The sequence below is a fragment of the Sylvia atricapilla genome, chromosome 13 (genome assembly GCF_009819655.1).
Source record: "Sylvia atricapilla isolate bSylAtr1 chromosome 13, bSylAtr1.pri, whole genome shotgun sequence".
Taxonomy (NCBI): domain Eukaryota; kingdom Metazoa; phylum Chordata; class Aves; order Passeriformes; family Sylviidae; genus Sylvia; species Sylvia atricapilla.
The window spans coordinates 12,079,018-12,103,160 of record NC_089152.1 but is presented as its reverse complement, the minus strand read 5'-3'; the positions used below and the strand labels follow the sequence as shown (position 1 = coordinate 12,103,160).

The following is a 24,143-nucleotide window of genomic DNA, read 5'->3' as shown; positions in this document are numbered from 1 at the left end:
TTCTGTAATAAAAAGGGGACATTTTCAAGGAACTCCCAGGGAACAAAAAGCTACGTGCCAGGATTCTTTCTTCGGAAGCATCAGCTGCTCCCAGCTGATTTGTATGAGTAGACCCCAAAGAGCCGAAACCCTGGGCTCACACCACACCGAAGTGGAGGGCTATTTCGTCTTTGGAATTTTGGAAACTGCTCTGTTTCAAGAGATAGCAACGCTTGAGATTCTAATGTGCACATCTGAGAGTAGGATATACAAGGGATATAAGGTCTAAAGGAGAGAAATAAAAAAGGAAAGGAACCCTGATAAACACCAAATTTAAAAATCAGGAATTCAAAGCATAGTAGAGAGAAGAGTTTTCACCACTGCATTTGTCCTGCTGGCACAGGAACTGAGCCAGAGACCTTCATAGCTGATTCTCCCAGTACCCCCTACCCATAGGAGTACCAGGGAATGATGGAGCTAAGATGGGACTTCGTAAGCCTGGACAAGATCTGTCTTCCCAGACAAATATTTTAAAATGCCATTGATGTGACCGATGGCTTTTTTTCTTTCCTTCTTTTCCCCACATTGTGCAACTTGTACCAACAAGTTTAGGTATGCAGCAGAAAAAGCCATTGGCACGTGTTTCTGGGGAAATGAAGCTTTGGGCTGTGAAAAGGGCCTGGGATGTGTGTAGGAGCGAGGCAGGAGGTGAGGCTGGTCCCAGCTGCCAGCCTGGAGACCACTGGGGTGCCAGAGCAGGCTGGGCAGGGGATGCTGGAGAGGGTGGGCCAGGGCATGCTGGAGAGGGCAGGATCAGAGATGCTGGAGAGGGCAGGACAGGGGATGCTGGAGAGGGCAGGACAGGGGATGCTGGAGAGGGCAGGACAGGGGATGCTGGAGAGGGCAGGATCGGGGATGCTGGAGCCGCAGGACAGGGGATGCTGGAGAGGGCAGGATCAGAGATGCTGGAGAGGGCAGGATCAGAGATGCTGGAGAGGGCAGGACAGGGGATGCTGGAGAGGGCAGGACAGGGGATGCTGGAGAGGGCAGGATCGCGGATGCTGGAGAGGGCAGGACAGGGGATGCTGGAGCCGCAGGACAGAGGATGCTGGTCCCCACGGTGTGCATGCTCAGGACTGGCCTGGACGTCAGCGGGGAGGGGAGGGGGAGCCCGGGCCGGCTCCGGCGCCGTTGCTGAGGCAGCAGGAGCCGCGGCAGCATCCCCGAGAGCCGGGCTGGCAAACTCCTCCTCCCTCCCGATCTCATCCCCGCTCTCCCCGCTTCCTTTGCAAAGATGGCAACCGAGGGGCTGCACGAGAACGAGACCCTGGCATCGCTGAAGAGCGAGGCCGAGAGCCTGAAGGGCAAGCTGGAGGAGGAGCGGGCCAAGCTGCACGACGTGGAGCGTGAGTGGGGCCGGGAGGGCGCGGGCGGCGGGGCGGCCGCAGGGCCGGGAGCGGGGCCGGGCCTGGCCGGGAGCGGGGAGCGCTGCCCCGGGCGGACACCGCCGTGCCCCGGGCCGGACACTGCCCTCCCGTGGGCCGGACTCTGCCCTGCCCTGGGCCGGACACCGCCGTGGGCCGGACTCTGCCCTGCCCTGGGCCGGACACCGCCGTGGGCCGGACGCCGCCGTGCCGTGGCTCCCGGGTGAGGGGCAGGGCCCCGCAGCATCCCCGGCCCCGCGGAGCTCCGGCCCGGCCCGGCGGGGCCGCGCTGCCTGCGGCGGGGCCGGGAGCCGGGCGGGGGCCCTGGGATACCCTCGGTACAGCCCGGCATTCGCCCGCAGCCTTTGGCTGTAGTGTCAGCAGCCGGCATGAACCCCAGCCGTGTGGAAGTTGATGGGAATTTCCTTTCGTGAGGCCGGTATTTCACCCGAGGTGTGGAAGGGCTTAAAAAGGAGCACTGTTTCCAAAAACATCTCCTCGGCCCCCCTTCCGCCAGGGAAACAAGTTGCAGGGATGCAGTGCTGATTCAGAGGTGCGGGTGAGTCAGTGCTGGAGGTGTCAGTGTGTAACTCACCGTTCTCAGCTGCAGGATCCAGGGATAACCCAACAGGAGTGCGATGGACAGAGCTCAGCCCGGCCCTCCCCCTATCCCCCTCCCCATTCAGGAAAAAGAAGTTTACCTTATGTTAATGGAGCTTTTCAAATAGGTATTCACAAATTCTGAGATATAAAAAACCCTTATATTATCATAATTTCATTTTATAAGTACAATGATACATTGAAGGGGCTTTGTTTGTTTGCTTTTGGGGGTTTGTTTGGTTTGGGTTTTTTGTAAACATGTCAGTTACTGTTTCCATCTGAAATCATGTAGCTCACTCTATTAGTAATATTAGTGGGTCATTAAAACTTTTCTTTCATGTGTTTTCATGCCTTTAGCATTGAAAAGGAATCTGAACGTGTATCCAGTGACTTAGTTCTTAGTGTTTTGTAAGAATGAGAGACTGAAAAACACTTTCGCTTTCCAGGTTGGGAAGGATTAAAATAAAATATTTATATTCTGGAATAAATAGAGCATTTTCTTGTCTAAGTTAGACAATCATGTTACATGAATGTCCTGTTAATCTGAATTGTTAAACAAACAGAGATGTCCTCATTACAGAAACATTACCATAAATCACCATATTCCTGTCCATATCAGAAGTGGCAGGGTCTTTATTTAACAGACCTCTTAAGCATATTCTTGAACCCATTTTTGCTCACAGAGTTTTACCTATGATTGCAGTGGTACTGCAAGGTAACTCGCAGTGGTGCTGCAAAGTAACTGTGTATGCCATTGATAGTCATGGGATATTCTTTGTCATATGTAAAATCTGTAAATTTCCATTGGAAAGCTGTGTTTGCAAAAGCCATTACAGCGTTTCTAGGACAAAAGTGTTATGCTCCTGTAGAACAATGCTCCCTTATGATATTTTGTATCATTAATTCTATATCAGAGCTTTTTTACGCTTAAATTATTCCCAAGTACTGTTTCTGCAGAGGTTGTAAGTTTCAGAATGAGGCATCATTTTTGATTTTTGCTTGGTTGGTTGGTTTGGGTGGTTTTTTCCCCCTAATCTAAGATTGTATCTTTTGCATTTTTTTGCTTGGATCATGACTTTCCCTTTGTGGTTCCCAAAACAAGCAGCTGGCTGAAATAAGATTGCCCTTATTTGTTCAATTGATTCTGAACAGCAGCTCTCAAAAATATGCATAGAAAAAGGAAATGCCAAACATGCATTTGCTTTGCAGTCATATAATTTTAAGGAGTCAATTCAAGAGCTTAAAGTTTTAGCTGTAGTAAAAGCTTATTCTGGTTGTGCGATCCATGAATTTTTAAGGCCAGGGAGACCATTAGGCCCAACACAGAAAAGATCAAAGACCCAAGAGTATCTGCATCAATTCCACACCTCCTGTTCTGGCCAAACAATATTTTTAAGATAAATAGGCAGTTTTATCTGGACCTCTGTAAAACTACTGAAGCTATTTACTGGCTTTTAGCTGATCTGCTTGTCTGAGTGCATGATTTTTGACTATCTTTGAACAATATTGGTAAATGCTTAGAAAGAGCTCTCTGACTCTCAAACCTGTGCTAGGCGGGAGCACGATTATTATGGCTGTGGTTGGAGATAAGTGTCCTCAGGGAATCAGTGAGGCTAAACCAGACAATTTCACAGAGTCTCAGCTGCATCGGCATAATGGAAACAGTTTGTCTATTGTCTGTGAAACATTTGGTTTTTTAGATATATTCTGGACACAAGCCTCTTTCCAGCTGCCATAATAACCTCCTGTCCTGTGTTTTCATGTCTTTTGATTGGATCATTTGTCAGGTTTCTATGGGCAGTAGTAGAGGGGATGTATCTTTTCCTCAGTGGGTTTATGTGGTACTTGCTCAGAAACTTGCTTCTGACTTATGGACAAATCGTGAGGAATGGTGGACAGTGCTCGTCCCCTGACTCAGGGGGGACTGGTTGAGCAGAGATTTCAGCTGAGAGCATTATTCTGGCACAGCCTGTGTGGGGCTAGTGCTTTGAAAGATAACTCTTGAAAAGGTAATCCACTAGAAATCAGTCTCTGCCTTGGGCAGAAATTGCTTCACTGACCCTGTGCCAAGAAATGATGTGTAAGTTCAGGATGCCTGCTCTCACTGTCACAGCCCTTCCCAGCCTGTGAGCTTTCTTGCAGCCCCAGAAAAGTGATGAAGGGTGAAATAGCAAGGCACCTCCAAAGCACCACCTGCTGAGGGGGATGTGGAGCTCAGTCTCCAGCAGGGCAGTGAATTTCCTCTTCCAGTTCATTAAAGCACATGAGCTTCTCCATTTATTTCAGAAGTTTGAGTCAAACGTTGTCCCCACAGCCAAGAGCAGCTGGATCATCTTGGGTTTTGGTGTGGACAACCACACAGCACAGGAAGTGCTGGATCCTCTCAGCTCTTCTCTAGACAGAGTAATTTTTAATTCTAGTGTCAAGTCTCCAGACTCAGGATCTTTACTCTGCTGTGGGACTTGAAGTAAGTCTCTGTGCCAAGATCATGACCCTACTCAGCTGCACACTGGATGAATGTGCTGGAGCAGAGCAAATAGGTTTCCTCAGATGACGGTTTCTCCCAGACATGTACAGGTGATCCCAGCTTGAGGCATCAGGGTTATATGAGAGACCTTTTGGTTGTGTCAGCTGCATGAATTTTATGTCAAAGTCAGTTTGCACAAACAGAAATGTAGATTTGTCGGGTATTTAAGAATATCAGTTGAAAGTACTGCTATTAAAAGAGATATGAAAGAACTGACTTCTTCACTAGAGGATGCTGCTCAGGAAAGTTGCTTGCCTGCCCTCTGTTTCCCTCTTTTGTAGAAGGGACATCCCGAAAGTCCTTAATGTCCATAGTTGCTGTTGGAAAGTTGGGTAGTGCACTCAACTGTCCAGCTTCCTGCTCACCCAGAGCTATGTCCTGGCCACCAGAAGGGATGGCACAGCAGTCCCCAGTGCCAGTGGCCAGTACCTGTATCCCACTGCACCACCACAGTGGTGACAGCCAACTGCAGCTGGGAGTCTCACATCCAGAAGGTTTGTCCACCTTCAGGCCTGAGGATTTGCCAGTAAAGGGGGGCAAAGGGGTCATCTGCTTTCCAGTTATACTTGGGTGGGATGACCTGCAAGAACTTCAGCTGCTGCATCCCTGCAATTCAACCCTGAGTGAATTCATCCCTGTCTTTCTCTGGTAAATATGTTCCTATGCTGACCACCTTGGTGTTAGCCACCTGCCAGCTCTGAAGTAGAGCTCATTGGCTTGCACCATGGACTCAAACTTCATGGATGAATCCCTCCAGGGCCATTACTCAGAAACAGATATTTGCCAGGCCAGAGCTTTGATGAAGAGCTCTCTAACCATCAGCTGTTTGCAGTTCATCAGGTGGCAGAGCGTGTGGAGGCACTGGGACAGTTTGTGATGAAGACCAGGAGGACCCTGAAGGGCCATGGAAACAAAGTTCTCTGTATGGACTGGTGCAAAGACAAGAGAAGAATTGTGAGCTCTTCCCAGGTATGCCGTTGGCCAGATGTTTTTCAGAAGTGCTGTTGAGTGCTCCACAAATCTTCTGGCTGTGCTGTGTGCCACTCTTAGCAGATGATAGCTGGGATTATTGTAAATGTTTTCAAGATGTCCTGAAAGAAGTTCATTGGGAATGTATTTGTTCAGAGAGTGTAAATATAACCTTTTAATCATTGGTGCACCTCTTGTACACTCTAATACCCTAAATATTTCTTGTCCAGCCATATTCCCCTCCTACAATAAAAAAATAGACTCATGTGAGGCTATATCTATTTCCTTGTTCTTTACAGATTAAATACTTAGCAAAATTTTAGGTTATGTGTTCAGAGAAAATAATCAGGAAAAGAGAGGAAATGGTAATTCTTTTAGAGATTTCTATGCACAGAAATTTCTTCTTCAGTCTGTATGATTGATATGACCTTGAAAGCCTTAGACATCCTGCCAAAATTACTGCATTTAGTTGGGCATTTTGAGAAACAGTCCTAACACCTGCTCAAGACCAGTCTCATAAGCTGGAGGAGGTAATGAGATAATTGCTTTCTAGATCCCCTGGTTTGTCCTGAGCCCAGTATGGCAGTGAGCGAGCTTGTTGCATCTCACAGCTGTTCATTGACCTACATGAAATCTGTCAGGGGTCTCACTTGAGGGATAAAAATAGACAATCTGCATTGCAAACCACCTTCACTTACTGGGAGTTTTTTACCATTCATGGTGATCTCAACAAAGAGAATAATTTAAATATTTAACGTCACATTTTTAAAGTGGTTAAAATGTTAGTGTGTAGATCAGAAAACTGAATAGACAGGTTGAAATGCACTTTTTACTCTTATTTTAAGAACTGTGTAAGTCCAGGTGCAGAAGCAGGTGTTGCTCAGTAATAAACATTTCACTTTTGTGATACAGGAAAGATAACAATATTATCTGCATAAGGCAAAGTAGCTGGCACGAGTGTACCTGTGTACACCAAGTGATTGTGCTGCTCTCTGTACAAGGTTCTATGATGGCTATTTAGCTGGTCATATAATGGATAATTGAAGGTGAAGTAAGTGTAGTGACAAGTAAAGGGAAAACCAGGATCAGACTGGAAAGGGAAGATAAATAAACAGTGCAATATCCATAAACAGTCAAGTGAGGCAAGTGAGAGCTTAAAGGTGGCAGGTTCCTGAGGAGATGGCCCTGTCCATGGCATGTGCTGCAGGTGAGAGGAGTACTCATGAAGTCATTAAGAGGGAAGAGAAAAAAACTGAAAAATAAATTGATCTTTTAATCAAACATGAGTTGTCTCAGAGAGGAAGAAATGCACTTCTCCTGTGGTAGATACAACAGCACTACTGAGAAGTGTCTCCTTGGTGCTTCACTGTGACCATTGTGCTGTTGTTAAGATGGAGACAAAAGGACATAACAGACTGGGGAGAGGAAATGAGCAGCAGAGTTTTCTCCAAGCTGGGAAGCAGGCTTGCAGCCACATCTCTGGAAGGCCTCAGTTTCTCTTTCTCTGTCCTTTCATTTAGGATGGGAAGGTGATCGTGTGGGATTCCTTCACTACCAACAAAGTAAGTGAAACTTCAGCAAAATTCTCTGCCTAGGGCAAATGACAGTGGGATGAGGTGAAGGGCTCACAGGTGTCACTGGAGGCAGTGGGATAATAGGATAAAACACAGATTTCCACTAGCACCCCCCAAAAAAGGAGCCCAGGGCAAGTCACATCCCTTGACCTGTTTCTGAGCAATGTCCCTGTCAGGGCAGTGGAGTTTGTCATGGTCTCCAGTGGGAGGCTCTGATCCAACCTCTTTGCTCACAAAGGAGGCAAGGCCCAGCCAGCAAAACAGGGGAACTTTCCCTGGGCACCCCTATACCAGGTGTTGTGTGTGATCACTGGGGATCCTTCAGCTGTGCTGTTCACTGTGAAATGGTGCCTCTGCTCCTCCAAGCCCTGCCTGGGCTGCCTCGTGGCACCCTGCACCACACAGATGAGGAAACACTATTTGCTTTTCACTCACTTTTACATGTGCAGCAAGTGGGGACCTTTCACAGCAATGGATGACCCTACAAAACATGCTCTGTGATCAGTTTGGGGCTCATAAATAAGATGTAAAGTGTCAGAAAAGGACTGGCCATCCTCCTGCTGCTCTGCTGCCTTCTGCAGTCAGTGTTGTTGACTTATATGTGGGTTATGGCTGGGGGAAACATCTATACCTTGCACTGACCCTAAGGATGTCCCACAGAAATGCTGAACTCACTACTCCCACTGTTTTCCTGGCATGGGTTAGGGAGGCAGCGAGGTCCCAGTCTGACGGGGTGCTGTGTTTCAGGAACACGCGGTGACGATGCCCTGTACCTGGGTGATGGCCTGTGCATATGCCCCATCTGGATGTGCCATTGCCTGTGGGTAAGTTCCTGGTTTCCACAGCAGCTTACACAGAGAAGTTGGATTTGTTGCAGTGTCCTAGTGGCTTCAGAAGCTGACAGAAGTATGTGTGCTGTGATTATGGGTGGAAGGTCTTACATTCAGTGCCGCTGATTCTATTTCCATAATGGCCTGTACATGTTATCTCCACTGACTTCAGTGCAATAACATTTGTTGTGTAAGCATGGAAAATAATCCTCTTTCAGCGTTTATATCATGGGTTAGGAATTCTGCATGCATGCAACTTCCCTTTTCTAGTGTGGTTGTGTATGTTGGATATATTTTCTAAGGGAAAGAGGTTCTAATTGTGTTCTTACTTTGCGCTCATTTTTTAATGACATAGAGGTTCATCGTTAATGATTACCAGTATGTGAATAGATCTTGCTAAGATGGGATGGGGAGAAGTTACCCCATCCTTGATAATCTTCTACAACTTTTCTGAGGGCTCAGGTTTGAAAAAAATAAGTTTCTATAGGGGAAAAACAAAGAGATGAAATGTTGGCAAAATATCTTGTATGAAGGGACTGGGTGGATCAGACAGACAAAGCAAACTTGAGGCGAGAGAGAGAAACAAAGGGAGACTTCAGTGTGTGTCTTGCAGATCTAGAAGCAGTAGAAAAGCAGTAGACTGAGGCAGAGAAGCAGATTCTGTAACTGGAAAGGAGTCTGGAAACTGTTTTTGACTAGAACCTGAAGAATGGCATCAAGCTCTGTCTTTACACTTGTAGCAGAGACAGGGAGTGCACGTATACATTGCACCTCATTCTGTATTTCTGTTGTGCTGTCAGTTAAGTGCCACGCACATAATGTAAAGCACAGAACCAGCAACTGGTGGTGTACCATGATCCCAGAGACCAGGGCAGGACTGATCTAACATGACTCTAGGAAAGGGTCAGATGTAAGTCCTCTCCTTTACAAATGAGTCCTGCATCTGACACAGCTTAACTGGTGCAACTATCCAGGAGGGGAACAGCATCTACAGAAGTCAGTGCTTCTGTTGACTTTTTTCCACATTCTTCTAAAGGTTTTGTCTTCACACCCACTACTTGCTCTGCTGCTTTTGCTATAGAAGCTAGATCACATTTGTTAAGGTAAGTGTATAATGATGCTGAAATAATGATCTTTGCAATGACAGATGTCAGCAGAAAAATGGCAGTTTGGCTGTGTGTGAAACATTAACCCTGAGGTGGCTGCTGTCACCTCCCAGTTTATACTTTCGTGAGGTTTCATTCAGTGCCATTTATAAACTCGATAAGGGTGAAAAATACTGAGGCGCAGCTGTTCAAGTTCTGTAAAGCAGCCAGGCTGGTGAGGCAGCTGGGGCTTCCCTGCACAGGGAGATCCCACACAGCACAATACAGGGAAGTCGGTACTTGTAAGGGTTTGGCAGCACAGCACTGACAGGTGGTGTCCTTATCACCACTCGCCTTTTGTCGTTGCAGTTTTAACCAGTTTTCCTCTCTCTGTTACTGCTATTATTACTCTCTTCAGTGGCCTGGACAACAAGTGTTCTGTGTACCCTCTGACATTTGAAAAAAATGAAAATATGGCTGCAAAGAAGAAATCTGTTGCAATGCACACGAACTACTTGTCTGCCTGCAGCTTCACTAACTCAGACATGCAGGTAAATGTGCTCCCTACCCGCTGCTCACCATCACCTAACACAAGTTGCACTCAGGGGCAGTGCACATGTCCTTCCTTGCTCCTGGGGCACCCAGGGCTGTGTCCTGCCCCTGCAGGGGCTGCTGGAACACCCTGGAAGGGGCCATGAAGGTGCTGCAAAAAGTGCTGCTGTAAGGAAATGCTTGTCACAGCCCGTGGCCAGGCTGTCCCTGCAACGGTTTGTGGCTTCTGCAGAGGGAGCTCACTGGTACCTCTATGTTCTCTGCTCCCCAGTTTGTGCTTTTAAGAGCCCAGACTATTGCAAATAGTTAGAACCACTGTTCAGCCAGGACTGGTTTGGGTGCTGTGCCAGCTGATGGTGACTGTGTTGTTTGCCTGCTTTGTCCTGGACATCCAGAAAAATGTGCTTTTGCTTTCATTCAGAGTATTTTTTATTATTTACCAAGTGATACAATGGAGCTTGAGGATGGCCCTGCAGGGCCATACCTGTTGTCTGTTCATGCAGTCCTGTGTTCCCTCCAGGGAAGGGAATGATGCTGTTCCCATCTCACAGGCAGTGGGGTGGAGCACAGAGGCCCACAATGGGAGGTGATGGCAAAGCCAGGAACTAAATGCAGATCTTCTGAGACCAAGCCAGCCTTCCTTTCTACTGAATATCTCAAAGATCTCTTTCTCTAGGAACACGGAAGATGATGAAAGGAGCCAGGATAATCCCCTTGTCCTCTCTGGTTTCTGAATTTAATTAAAGTTCTTCTCAGTGCAGCTCTGCAGCAAAATAAGTGGCAGAATGGAGCATTTTTATAGCTCTCAATGTCAATAGAGCTGCTCTAAAGGGAATACCATGTCCCCTTCTTCCAGATATTTGGAGCTCTTCTGAAGGAAATATCAGCTCTCATTGCTATTTCAGGACATGTGAAGCCGAGAGTATGTTGTTGTTTGTCGCTCTCTGGTTTCTGTAATGACTCTGAGGTGCTAATTTAAGTCCATTGCCATGGAAACAAGTGGTGGAGGTACCCAGCACTCAGGCTTGCTTAGCCCTGACCTTCCTGTGCAGGAGCCGTGTGGAATTAGAGCAGTTCTAAATTAAGTGGAATGTTTTTGATGAGCTATAAACCCAGTCTTCTCTTTTCTTGTCTATACCTAAATGATCAAATCCTATGACAGGAAAAATAGCAATTTATTTTTCATAATAAAAAGGAAAGAAAAGTTGAGTCCTTTTCTTCCATATTAATACAGCAAACTGCATTGATATTGAAGGTCATGCGTTACTCTTGTAAAGTTGTATCACAGTGGATTAAGGTGGTTTCTATTTAGTGAGTCAGAAATTTTTCTGAAGTCTTTAAAAAGAAGTTTTCTTGTGATTGCTAGGCTTATAAATGATCATTTATGGCTCTGCATGTTATTATTCAGTCAAATAGAAGCAACAAGTTGGCCAAGCTTCTCTTAGGATATGGTTATGTAGGAGATCCTAGAGAATCACAGACTTATCCTTTTTTCATTTACATAAAGGCCTGAGAATTAGAACTATTCCGAATCAAAACTATTCAGTTAGTCTGAGGGTGCAGTGCAACAAGTACGCTGTGCAGGACTTTCCCAGCTGTGTGCAGAGCAGCTCTGCTCTCCCTGTTTGCATCAGGAGGGATGTGGTGCCATCCTGGAGCAGCTCTAGCATGAGGTGGAGGTGTGCCCCAGCCCAGTGTCCCCAGAGCTCCCACTGCTAGGTGCTGCCAGGGCTGCAGCTCTGCCCTGACTGCTGTCTTAAACTACAGCTCAGTTTTCCCACAGAGGTGTGGAAGACTGAGTAGAAGTTTAGGGTTTAGTGTGCTCATGGCTTTGGGCATTGCAGTGGAAAGAGAGGAGATCTGGGGGTGGCTCATCGTGGGTTAGAGTCATTCCCAGGCTGTGTGGGTGCTGAAAAAGGGGGTCCCACCCTTGCTCCTCATCATGTTCCCACATGGGCCCTGAGCTGCAGGGCTGGGTGACCCACCCAGCTTGTTCTCAGTGCCCCAAACCAGTCCTGCTTGAGAGAGCCTTCCCTGCCTCAGTGAGCAGAGAGCCAGGGAGCCTCACTTCCTAAATTAGGTATCTGCAGCTCTGTGGTGTGATAATGCTCCCCACGTGACAATGCTCCATGTGTATTAATAGCAACAGTTAATTGGGATCTCAAGTGTTTTGCATAGGGCAGACAGCCATGCTCCCAAGTGTGGCAGGGCTGAGGAGCAACCTTGAAGTTGAGTCCATAACATTTCTCTTTAAGCATTAGCTGGAGCTCTGGGTTGCCAACAGACCCTTCCCTTACACCTTTAGCCACTCCTATTCCCTTCATATTCCCTTACACAGTGTTACAAGAGCAAATCCTCAGAGCTGAAAGTCTTCATTCCTTAGCTAAGTACAAATATTCCCCAGAACAGGGAAGTTCATTGATCCAGGCTCAAAAGCTGGCCAGGAAGACAAATCAGGACTTTCTTCTGCTATTATCATCTGAGAGCATTAGCATCTCTCTGCTGCAGGATTCAGAACAGTCTGTTCTGCAGCTTTATAAACCTCTGTTTTTACGGGAAGAATTTTTGGAGCATCTGTCAAACATGTTCAGTGTTTAACCTTTATGTGACTCTGTGAATGGTTTCGTGACTGTATGATCATTTTCTTCTTGAAGAGAATTTTGTTTTTAACTTGTAACTACCCACTGGGATCACTTGAGTTTCCTCACCAACCATGAGAAAAACCTGTGTACAAAACTGAGAGTCCTCCTACGTTCACTCTTGCTTCCTTCCACACCAGTGCACAGGGACTCTTTCAACCTACAGAATTTGTGATTGCATAACAGTTTCGGGTGCCAAGGGGAAATTTTGAACAATTGAGCATCATCAGGATTTAGCCACAATAACAAGCTCTGATCACATGTGCTTTCTACAAGTACTGTAGCAGATGGGAAGCTTTGAGCTATGCTCGGTCAGTGTATGTTCCAGCCCTTTCACACACAAATGGTTTAGGACAAGTGGGAGCTGATGGACTTATCAAACAACTGTCTAGACAGGCTTACTTCCCTTTCAGAAAATCCATGTCTTAAGCCAAATTAATTTGGTTTAACTCGACTATTTCAAGCAGAAAGAAGAAATATTGGAGAGTTAAACAGGTATACTTAACTCCAAGAGTTCATCCATTTACCTGGGTTGAATTCCAGCAGCCTAAATATAGATAGAGTAAAATACAAGGGCAGACAGGAATACCAGTATTGTTCTGCCTTCTTTTTAGAGACTATGAAAATTCCAGCAGATCTTTACTGCAGTCAGTTGTGCAAACCCCACCACACAAAAGCAACCATTATTGAAACATGGTGTAGGTATAGTGGTGTCCATACAGCTGTCCTTTCCACTCTGCCTTTTTTCCTTAAAAATAAAAAACATAAACTGTACTTAGGTTTACATTTGGCTTATGGCTTTGATTTATTGCATAGTATTTCATTAAATCAAAGCTGTCCTTTGGTGTAGGATGTCAGTTGTTTCTTTGTGACCTGAAGGTCATCTGCTGATTCTTGTATTTTGACTCTTCTTCCCACATCCTATAGATCCTGACAGCAAGTGGAGATGGAACTTGTGCTCTATGGGATGTTGAAAGTGGGCAGCTTCTACAGAGTTTCCATGGTCATGGAGCTGATGTCTTGTGCCTGGACCTGGCCCCTTCTGAAACAGGAAATACGTTTGTCTCTGGGGTAAGCAGGAGCTTCTTCTCATAATATAAAACTAAGGAATATGGAAGTGAAAAGACAGCAAAGTAGGAGGCTCACAATGTTATTGAGAGAGTGCTGGAGTGTATGTTGGATTCCCCAGTGCAATCCACTCATTGCAAGCACATTTTCCAAGCTGGAGCAAATTAAACCCCTGACTGTGGGGTCAAACCCACCCAGCCAGTCTGACTGCAGTTCTGCTTACTTAGCAAGTTCCACCCCACATGAAAGCAATCCAGCTCGAGATCAAAACAACGCCTCTGCCAGGAAGGGGAAGGCTCAGCGTTAGAGCAGTGGGCTCCTACCACAGTGGAGGTGTGAGTCCCTTTGGGTGGGAGCCTGGAACAGCAGAAGACTCCCCACACTTCGCTCATTCCCTGTGCCCAGCTCTTTGGAGCCAGATGGGGTGTGACAGGCGTCGGGTTGTGCTCAGGGCATCCAAGTGGGGTTACAAATAATGTGCGTTCCACTGTGTCCTGAGAGTCAAGGGGCAGCTTGGACACTGGCTAACCAGTGCAAGTTGGAGCAGGGAGATGAGGTGTGGCCACATCTTCAGCTGTTGCTGAGTCCTCTGTGCCTTCCAGTGGTACCAGAGGCATTTAAAGCCCCTTCATCAGTCAACCACTCTGCTCCCTGTCCTGGCACAGAGGAGCACACAAATCTCACTGCGGCTGCAGGACTAGACTGGTCTGGGAAAGTACCCAGGGCATCTTCCAAATCATGTCCTGCTGCTGAGGGGTCACTGTTCCTAGGCAGCTGAGCCATTGGCACACAGTCTGGCAGTGAGGCAGGCCAGGCATAAAGGTGAGTGGGATGCAGCTTCACTCCTTTTCAAGGTAATATCTTAGTCTTTCCCACATTAGAAAGTGAGTGTGCAGATGAGAGCTGGCAGGAGCTGAGAGGCTGGTTGCTACCTGTAACTTTGCTGAAGGTACCAGAAACTTTCCTGGTTTCTGAGCCCCACCAGCACTGGCCCATGGTTGATCATGTATTTGATGATGGAAATGGCCCTTGGGCTAGAGGGTGACAACCATGGGTTAGGGGTGCTCAGAGTCATGGTTGTATGCCTACACAACAAACCTGGACCCCTTCTGTTATGGCCCTTTTTATCAAATTTGGCTGGCACATCAGGAGCAGAGTCCAGCACACTGGCCCAGTTTGCCTGCTGGTAGCACAGCTGCTCTGAAGCGTGACTGAAAGCTAATTCCATCCAAGTGCATTACTTCTCTCGGGTTTTCCTGTCACCGAGCTTGCTTCCCAGAAAGGATAGATTTATTCTCCCTGGGAACAGCTCAGCTTATTATAGGGCAAGGAATCGCAAGCAGCTCTGGTGCTGCTAAGAGAATATGTCATACTTTTGTTGATAGAGCAGCTTGGGCATGTCTGTGCTTACAGCATTCTCTTAATTCATCACATGCAAAACACCACTGTGGTGAAGACCTGTCTTCCATCGTGTCAGTGCAGGTATAGGCAGAACAGTATGGAGGTATGGTGAAGGTAGGGTGGCATAGAGGGATTCCCTGAAAACTGTGAAAACTCTGTGGTACAGTAACCTTGAGCTAGAATAAGCAATGTCAGTAGAGCAGCATGTAGGCTGGGTACTGTTACATTTAACGACTTAACTGAAAATTCCAGCCCTCCTGGGTAAGCTCAGGGCTGTGTCCCAGGCTGTTGTGCTCAGTGGCCTCTGGGCAAGGCTCCTCAGCTGAGTTGGGTATCACTCAGGGAGCCTATCTCTCTCCACAGGTGGTGGCTGTTTTCTCCTTCAAAATCTTAGGATTCAAAGCAGCAGCTTGTCAGATTGGTCTTGCTCCCAGACTGCCAGAGGGGTCAGTAAGAACAGTGCATAGGGAAGCAGTATGAAGGACTGGGCTTGGGCTATGGTGGGGCTTGAGAGGGAAAATATTCTGGGTCCAAAGTATTCTCTAACCTGTTTGGTTTCCCCGGTGCAGAAACCACAAGCTGGTGCCAAGGAGCATTACATCTTTTAAATAGTGACATCTTTACTAAAAACACTAGGATTTCATTTTAACAACAAAATTTTTTAAAAAAGAATGAGAAATATGTGACTTGTGAAGAGACTCTTTAATTTAATTAACTACCCTATTTGATTGAAATAAATAACGTGTGGCACGGTCTGGTGGGCAGGGCGCTCTGGCTCAGCAGAAGCAGCAGCCACCTGGCCTGCCCTGTTCTTCCCACACAGCCTCAGAGAATTTGAGCCCCTGCAGCTCAGCCTGCCTGCTCCTCAGCAGGGGCAAGTTTATTAAAATCTCCCATCACTCTTCAAAGCAAAGTCTGTGTTCTTTTTCCTGTCACTACAACTGTGACAGCAGTGAGACATTGCAGCTGAGAGTGTGGCCCTACGGGTACGAGATGGTTCTTGCCCCAAGGACAGTGCAGACTACATAGGCCAAGCCCCTTGCCCAAAGAATTCAGGGTGCTGAGCACTGACTGTTGAATGATCCTTTCAGAGCACAGCTCGGAAGGGCAGGTTTTGGCTTGAGGATGAGTGAGGTGAAGTGCAGCTGTGCTGTTTTTCTCATCCCAACCACACCATCAAGCATGTGGATGCAGAGCCCTGGTAGGAGGCTGGGAAGGAAACTCTCTGGATGCACTGATTTAATTTTCTCTTTCAGTATATGAAAAGAATTAGTTATAAAATGTTAAATGCTGGGTATTGTTTTTTGTATTGATCATGTTAAGTGACCAGCAAAGAGGTCAGTTGTACAGCTCTGTGGCATGGTGGGGCTGCAGACAGAGGTAGGGCAGCAGCACAAGCAAAGCAGGGTTGTGAGTGCAGGGCAGCTCCAGCCTTCATGAGGAGTTCTGATCCCACCTGCAACTGCACAGCTGAGGGTACCACTGCAGCCACTTTTGGGGCTGCTTGGCTGGTTAAATCCCCTCAGAGCTGTGATGTTCAGAGCCTTTGAATGTAGTGGGCTTGATGACAAATATCAGGCACATGAGGGGTGAATGTCACCATTTGCATAATTGAAATGAATTTTTTTTTTCTTCCTAGGGATGTGACAAGAAAGCCATGGTTTGGGACATGCGGTCTGGTCAGTGTGTGCAGTCATTTGAAACCCACGATTCAGATATCAACAGTGTCAGGTCAGTGTGTTTCTGGGAGAGGACACGTTTGCAGTGTTGAGCAATGTGCTAATTCTATTTCTGAAGTCTGACCTCATCCAAGTAATGTAATGTGTTCTGGTCTTCTTTCACTTGTGCACAGATATTATCCAAGTGGAGATGCTTTTGCCTCTGGTTCAGACGATGCCACGGTATGTTAATTCAGCAACCTAATTTAGGAAAATTCTGTTGCTTCCCAAGTCAGGTTTTCCTAAAAGACTAAGTCACATCCACAGAGGACTTCTAGTGACTAAACTGGGCCTGTGACACCAAATTTGCAGAAACACTAATCCTGTAAGATAAGATATTAAATACCATATATAATGTTCTAGGAAAAATCACATAACACTGTAGGTCACTTCTGCAAACTTCTCTATGGGAGGTTCTGTCCAAATATTCATTTCAGATTCTCTATGTCTGAAGTTTCATGACTAAAATCAGTTGTTTTACTGGAAGATATTTGGCTTCACATAGCTCTTGGTGACAGCATGGGAGGAACCAGCTGAAATGCTGCAGCTTGTGTCAGGAGGAGTAGCATGTCCCAGAAAGTAGAGGGGCCATGAGCTCAGGGCAGAGCAGGGCAGATGTTGGTAGCTGGCTTCTGCAGCCCCATGGTGGCCTTGGCCACAGACGTCTCTGTGGGCCCTGACTCACTGCTCACACTCTTCACTGCAGTGAGTCACTGCATCCAGGTCATCCTAGATCACAATGGCCCTAAATGGATCTTATCTATGAGCAATCTGCTAGGAGGGGCTCAGAATGCATTGACAGGTAAATTTGATCAGCACAATGTATACAAAATGCCATTTACCTCCTGCTGCCCTCTCTGCCCCTGAGTGATGCTCAGGGCTGATGACTCTCCCTGCAGCTCGTGTGTCCCATGGGGAACCAGGCTCTGCCCCACCACAGCTCTGCAGGGCCTGAGCTGGCAGTTCAGTGTAGCATGAGAGGAGATGATGGGGAGGCACCTGGCACCTTATTTCTTCTGTTTATTCAAACATCACACTGAGTCACCTGAAAGACTTTATCTAAAGTACTCTGCCCTCAGAGTATGTTTTGAGTCTACTCCAGTGCTAGCTAAACTCGACAGAAACATTCCTTTTGTCTTCATTGGATGTGGAGACATTGGAGAGAGTGAACCCTGATTTTATGTTTTAAAAACTGCAATGAGAAGTTCATACCTCTAGCCCTGTGGTGAGCCCAGTGGCTCTCTCCACACGTGGATGCAGTACTGTGAGCTCTTGAGATGCTGAGGGAGTGATACAGAGAAATTCTCCATCATTAAATTCCGGTGAAAACATTGTCTTTTAATGCCCAGTATCACAGGTTCTTAATAATTTTTTTTTCTTTTTTAACCATTCCTGACACCCCTGGCTCAAGCAGGAGAATGGGAAATTCCACCTCTGTACTTTTGACAGAAGTTTTTGCAGTTTCCATCTACCAGATTCTTTAAATGAAGAAGTTTGTTTTTGCTGTGTTACAGAGGTGGTATCCTTGATCTGATTTATTTACTTCGAGATTCTGAGGCACAGATAATACTGACTGGAAGTAATCCATAAAAGCGTGCTCAGATGACAGTGTTGTCATCTGCAGTGACCCCACCTCCCTGTCAGGACAATCTGATGAAATTATTCATCTGTGTGGATCACTGGGAGACCTAGACTGCACATATCTGGCAGCTCCCCACTGCCTTGCAAATCCAACAGCCCCTTCTTTATGTGCAGACTTGAATACCAGCTATTTTTCAATAGTAAAGTCTTAATATTAGCAATCCCATCTGGCCAGTGTTTGCTTAAGCTTAACTTGTTGAGGAGGGGTTTCGGTTCACATAGTTTCAAAAGTGCATTTTCATTTCAGGGTTAGCAGGCTGCCTTTCTGCATGGCAGTGAAGTCTGATACATGATTTCCATGTCAAACAAGCCAAAATTTGCTGGCAAATGATAAAAACAGGAAGTATAGGTTGTTAGAGGTGATTTGGAATTTTCCATGAGAAGTGAAAACCAGAGATCTGCATTAAAATGTATTATTTCACTTGAATTATTTTCATGTAGGTTTTTCAAATAGAGAGGCCTCACAGAAGGGCAGGGACTGTTTGCTCTCCTGGCTTATTCAGAGCCAGGACTACCACCTAGGCTCCTCTGTGCCACATGCTCTGTGTTCTCAACAGTGATTAGAGATTTGATCCCATCTCCCAGGCTCCAGCTGTGGCTAAACTGTTGTTTCAGAGATTGTCTCCACATGCACCTCTCCAGCAGCAGGATGCCCTGATAAGTACAAAGCCACAGAGGGGAAGCAGGAGCGTGTGGGGACTGCAGTGGGTATTGTGGCCCAAAGCCCACCATTCATGTCTTTAGGATAGGCAGGAGGCTTAGAGAAGTGGCTTGAATAAGAAAGTTCTTCCTGCAATGTATACAAAACAGCCTTGTGTTGCTTAGATCCCTGTTAGAGGATCCCAGTTACAGCAGCCAGAAGCAGAATGAAAGGAGGAAGCAGAAAGAAACGGAAGGAAAGAAGCCAAGCAGCCACTTCCTGTGATGTCTGTTAGCCTGCACTTCTCACTCCCATTTTTTCCAAATATTTTAGCCAATGCTTCCAGCATTTACTGAGGCATATGTGTTGGTTTTGTTTTAATCCTAGTGTCGTTTATATGACCTCCGTGCAGACAGAGAAGTAGCAATTTATTCCAAAGAGAGCATCATTTTTGGAGCATCCAGTGTGGACTTCTCTCTCAGTGGTGAGACTTGAACTTTGGAGGTTATCTTAGTGTTGAGATTTGAGGGGACCTGTAAAATTTTTCAGTTTTATTTCATAAAACATACATTCTTAACAGTTATCAAAAGTAATAAGTACCAAAAGAAACATTTAATGTATGGAAGCTTTTTTTTTTCTTTTTTTGCCTCTGTAAAAATAATTACTCTTTAAATAACCTAGCTGGCTATTGCTTCGTTGTAGTGATGAAAAGTATTTTCCTGGCCCTGCTGAAGGCAGGAAATATTTTGCCATTAACTACAGCTGGGCTAGAGTTTCACAATAATAATGAAAAACATTTCAAAGGCAACATGAAGTGTAGCAAACTATGAAGTGCAGTTACATAAATAGTTTTTAAAAGGATAACAAATTAATAGTAAAAGTATATTACAGGGGTATGAAGAAGGAGACACTACCACTTTTCACTACAGATCCTGAGACATAAGCTCGAGTCTTGTCTCTTCTGTCCCAGCACAAATGCAGAGCTCCCAGTCACCCAGGATGGGGGTGAGTGGGTGGTGAACTGCCCTCCTCTTGGAACTGAGGCAAACGTCTCTGTCATGGTCACAAGCACCACAGCTTGTCCTGTTGGCAGTGAATCACTTACCCAGTTGTCTGTTAATCATTCAAGCATTCGTATTCAACTTCTTGTGTAAGGTCTGCGTAAAGCATTATTATCCCGCAATAGCTGTTAATAGTCTGTCCGATTTGAAGTCATCCCCGTCTCTGATGACTGAACGCATTCTACGTAATTCAATTAAAGTCTGCAATGCTTTTAACTGATCAGGTGTAGTTGTGGCAGTTTAGCACGGACAGCTCGGCAGCAGGCGGGGCTGTCGCACGGGAGCACAGCTGGCCCGAGGGAAGCGGTGGTCACAGGGTGGGCGGTCAGTGTCCTGCTGGAGCCCTCGGCTGCGGTCAAGGCATGTTCAGCCCTCACTGTAAAATCTCCTTCTCTCTGCAGGTCGCCTGCTGTTCGCGGGCTATAACGATTACACCATCAATGTCTGGGATGTGCTGAAGGGGTCCCGTGTGTCCATTCTGTTCGGACATGAGAACCGTGTCAGCACCTTGCGGGTCTCTCCCGACGGCACCGCGTTCTGCTCGGGCTCCTGGGACCACACTCTCCGAGTGAGTGCCGGGAGAACCTGCCTCGGGTGCTTCTTTCTGCAATTGTTGAGTAAAAGGGGGTGAGGAGAAAGGGTTGTTGGACAACTGCACTAGAGGAACTAAGGAGGGCATCAAACAGTGTAAAACATAAACAGCAAAGCCAAATAATAAAGTGCTAGTAGAACTGCTAAGTTTGAGCTTGCTGTTGGGTTACATGGTATCATTGCTGCTGATACTCTGTACCGCTAACGGGATCGCCTTACCAATGTTAATTTAAGGTTTGATAGGGGACTCAGTGTCATAAAGAAATGTTCAGCTCTCTCTCTTTCTACAGATCTGGGCGTAACCTGAGATCCCGTATGCAAAATCAAATGAAGACTGAAACCCTGGACTACAAAAACTGCATAAAGAAGCCATTCCTCAAAAATCAAATATTCACTACAGCCCAAAAGAATGACACTCAACCCACAGATTAACACAACTAAGTAGAAAATGTAGTCTGCTTGAACACATAGCAAACATCAATTTGTAGTAAAATGAAATTATTTAATTTTTTTTTGGAAACTATATTCTTTTATTAGAATTAGTTTCATTATTTATAAAGGGACTTTTCTCCGAAGTCACCTGTATCATAAAATTGAGTATTTCAGTGCACATTATGTATTTATTTGCATGAATTTAGTTCCTTTTTAAAGTTAAAAAAAAAAAAAAGTCCTGATTTTATTGGGATATAGCGAAAGGCTTTGGAAACATTCCGTAGTAGCATATTGAATTTTGGTGTTGAAAAATGGAAAGAGAAACAATTCTGATACTTTGTGATGGTGTTATGGATGACTGAACCTTGGTGGAAAGTAGAGGAGCAAAGGACCTACTGTGAAGGTACTGGCTGCTGTCATAAAAATGTATTTTTTGTACAGAAAAGAAATCCCTTCAATCCCTGTTTTTCCTACTGTCTTTTTAGATAGAAATAAGTATTTCATCTCTGTTACCTGAATATAAAGAATCTAAAGATATACATACTGATAAACAGCAAAGAGGAGGGATATAAACATGATTTACATAATCATGAGGTAATACTTAACCAGTAGTTTCTTAGAAATTTTTAATTGTATCACTTGGTGAGTGAATTTTCTTTTACTTAAAGAAATACTACATGCTAAGCACTAAGGGATACTACACGCTAAGCATTAAGCACCATTATACTGATGGTTAGATCTTTTCCAAGTCAGTCATAGTCATTCTATGACCATGATTCCTCTTTGCATTTTGAGCAGTTCATACAAACTTTGGCAAGGCAATGTAGCTTAAATGTATATTAAAGCAGTATATGCCCATCTTAAGGTCCTTCTGCAATGTCAGAGCAGTTGTAAGTTCGTGCAAATACAGGTCAAATCTTACAGTCCTTACTCTCAGAATCATCTCCCACTGCCATGGATATGGTTTTGTCATATTTGGTCTTGAGAGTGAATAACAGTGAGCTGTTGAAAATCTGCTGTGAGCCACAGTCCTGCCAGTGTTTGATACTGTGCTGACCAGAGCACGTGAGTCCATCTGATCCAGGAGTCACTGGTTTTCAGGAGAGCAGGACAGCTGGCCACATTGCTGGCACACCCAGCCCTCTGTGTGAGGGACTGTCATGGGAATGCCATATGGACTGGCAGGACCACCCCACATAGAAGTGATGCTCTAGAATCAAGATTAAATCAGATAAAGATGAGATACAATTAATGATAGAATTGTGAGATTATATCTGCATTCATACATTGAAAACTATTGGGACTCGAGTGTGTCAGCTCTGCTCATACCAACAGGTAATGAGTCTCACCTGAGCACAGACACGTGGGGAGCAAAATGTTGGAGGAATGCTGGGGGATTGCACAGCCTGGCTTTTGAAAGGCAGGTGGTGAGGTACAGCTCTGAATATATCATGTATATGATTTATATTTAGATTGGAACAAGAACAAACAAGCTCACTGGTCACTGGAGTTTAATGATAACATCCTCATTCTATTTGCAAGTGGTATTTTTTTACAATTATATGAAAATCATATTAGAAATAAAATCTCCTCATCCATGAAAACATTAGGTTCTGTGAATCCATAACCAGTTAACCTAAGACACTGATATTTATACCAGCCTTCCATCACTAATGGAATAGGTCAGCTGTTTTCACTTGGAAAAGTCAACTCTGATGCTTTGCAATATTTGTGGCAAACTATCCCTGTAACAAACTGAATGCACTATGGAAATGTCATATAGAACTCACTGTGCAATATTGAGTCAATACACTGTACACATTTGATCAAAAGATTAATATTAATGTTTAGATAGTATTTATTGGCGAGACGTTTGTTTCAAACATAATACATTGTGTTGATACTTATGAACAGCCTAAATACAATAAATTGTATTTTACATATTGAGAACATGTATGTAGTAGTTCTTTCCATTGCGTAGGTATTTGTAATAGTAGCTATTTGGTTTTTTGCTTTTTTTTGACATTCACTTTTTGCACCACACAGTTTCTTAAATGACTTCTCCTGCAAAAATCTCAGGCAAAATGCAGATCTACCAGAAAATTGCTTCTGGAATATCTTCTGGAAATACCCAAGGTGAACCACAGCAAATGAGAGTGGGCAGCCCATGAAAGTACCTGAAATGCCATCTCAGGTTCCCCTGCATTCAGGAGGCCAGAATTCAGATCGTTTTCCCACTCAGAAGGATTACAGCTAATGTAATGTTTTCTTTCCAGATCCTTATTGCCATACCCAGGAAGGAATTGGAAAATGCAGAGTATATGTTTTGTGGGAGCTCCTTGTGTTGTAGCAGGATGCCAGTGAAAAGCTGGCCACTGAAATTCTGTTGAGGGCCTAGGCTATGACTTTTTGGGTAAACCAGATGTGCAGATCACCTGGAGGTGCAGCAGCTCAGCTTTCTGCCTTGTCAGGTTGTCAGGAGAGAACTGAGCTGTCTCCAGCTGTCCTCTTCACTTCAGTGTAGGTTTTAAGGTCAGCCTGAAGGTGGCTGGTGGAAGTGCTCAGTTTCGTCACTGAAAAAAGCACCTTCTTAATTTAGGTGCATTGTTTCATTTCCCCTCTTCTGAGGGCCTGGGGAAAGTGCTGAGCCAGCTTGTTCTGAGTGACATAAGTACCCAAACCGTCACCAGATCCAGTGGGAATGAGTCTGACATTACATCTTGCACTTCTGTTCTTGCATGGAGAAATGCTGTGGGTTTTGCACTTCAGGGCCACTGCCTTTGGACTTGTGTGTGGGGGTGCACGGGCTTGCCACCTGAGAAAATCACCTCTTTGTTCCCGAGGTAATGGTGAAAACATGAACCAGGATGGGCCTCAGCTTCCCATCAGATAAATGACACTTAGAGGAACAGGACACTGAAGTACCCATTGTATTTTTTTACACAGTAAAGGCTGTCCAGGGAGGCTTTGGAAAACCCAGAGTTTTGAGATTTCCCTGTTGTTATGTCAAGCTATTTGTGTCAGAAACACCTCTATTCCATAAACGTGTGGAGAGAAGGGAGCTGTAGCTGGGGCCAGCACTGTCAGACGGCTCTGTCCTGTTAAACAAAAATGCTATATAAACAGGAAGGGTGGAAAAGGATATTACTAGAGAAAGAGCAGCCTCTCCCTCTTGCACTCCTGCTGTGAGGAATGCAATAGGAAATTCCTGCTCCAGGATTAACAATCATAAGGAAAAATAGTTTTAAAAGCATGTACGTAAAGCTCTTGTGAAAAGTAAAGATCTCATTCCAGCCACTGCTCTAGCACATAAACAGACTGTATTTCCCTGCTTCAAAACAAAACAAAAGCCAAATACGGGGATGTAGAACTAAAGTTTGCCTTAGGAGGGACTCTAAGGGATCAGGCCAAT

The 24,143-nt window shown here is 45.4% G+C and overlaps 1 protein-coding gene across 2 annotated transcripts; it reads left to right on the top strand.

Annotated features, from left to right (window-relative positions):
* The first annotated feature begins 1,144 nt into the window (after positions 1-1,144).
* On the top strand, positions 1,145-22,681 carry GNB5 (G protein subunit beta 5). 2 transcript variants are annotated; one of them, XM_066328448.1, is made up of 11 exons: positions 1,150-1,385; positions 5,363-5,499; positions 7,020-7,061; positions 7,821-7,897; positions 9,407-9,539; positions 13,107-13,250; positions 16,288-16,379; positions 16,501-16,549; positions 19,035-19,131; positions 20,110-20,276; positions 20,590-22,681. In XM_066328448.1, exons 1-11 carry the CDS (start codon positions 1,274-1,276, stop codon positions 20,599-20,601), a joined length of 1,062 nt encoding a protein of 353 aa, XP_066184545.1. In that variant the 5' UTR covers positions 1,150-1,273; the 3' UTR covers positions 20,602-22,681. The 2 variants fall into 2 exon arrangements, with proteins under 2 accessions (XP_066184546.1, XP_066184545.1); XM_066328449.1 differs by lacking the exons at positions 20,110-20,276; positions 20,590-22,681 and adding an exon at positions 19,577-20,089 and having other exon boundaries at positions 1,145-1,385.
* Positions 22,682-24,143: the final 1,462 nt, after the last annotated feature.

Excerpts from the sequence above, each read along its gene's own strand:
- GNB5 (XM_066328448.1), top strand. The coding sequence starts at position 1,274 with ATGGCAACCGAGGGGCTGCACGAGAACGAGACCCTGGCATCGCTGAAG. Across the intron at positions 1,386-5,362 it reads CAAGCTGCACGACGTGGAGC|TTCATCAGGTGGCAGAGCGT; the intron begins GTGAGTGGGGCC and ends AGCTGTTTGCAG. Across the intron at positions 13,251-16,287 it reads GAAATACGTTTGTCTCTGGG|GGATGTGACAAGAAAGCCAT; the intron begins GTAAGCAGGAGC and ends TTTTCTTCCTAG.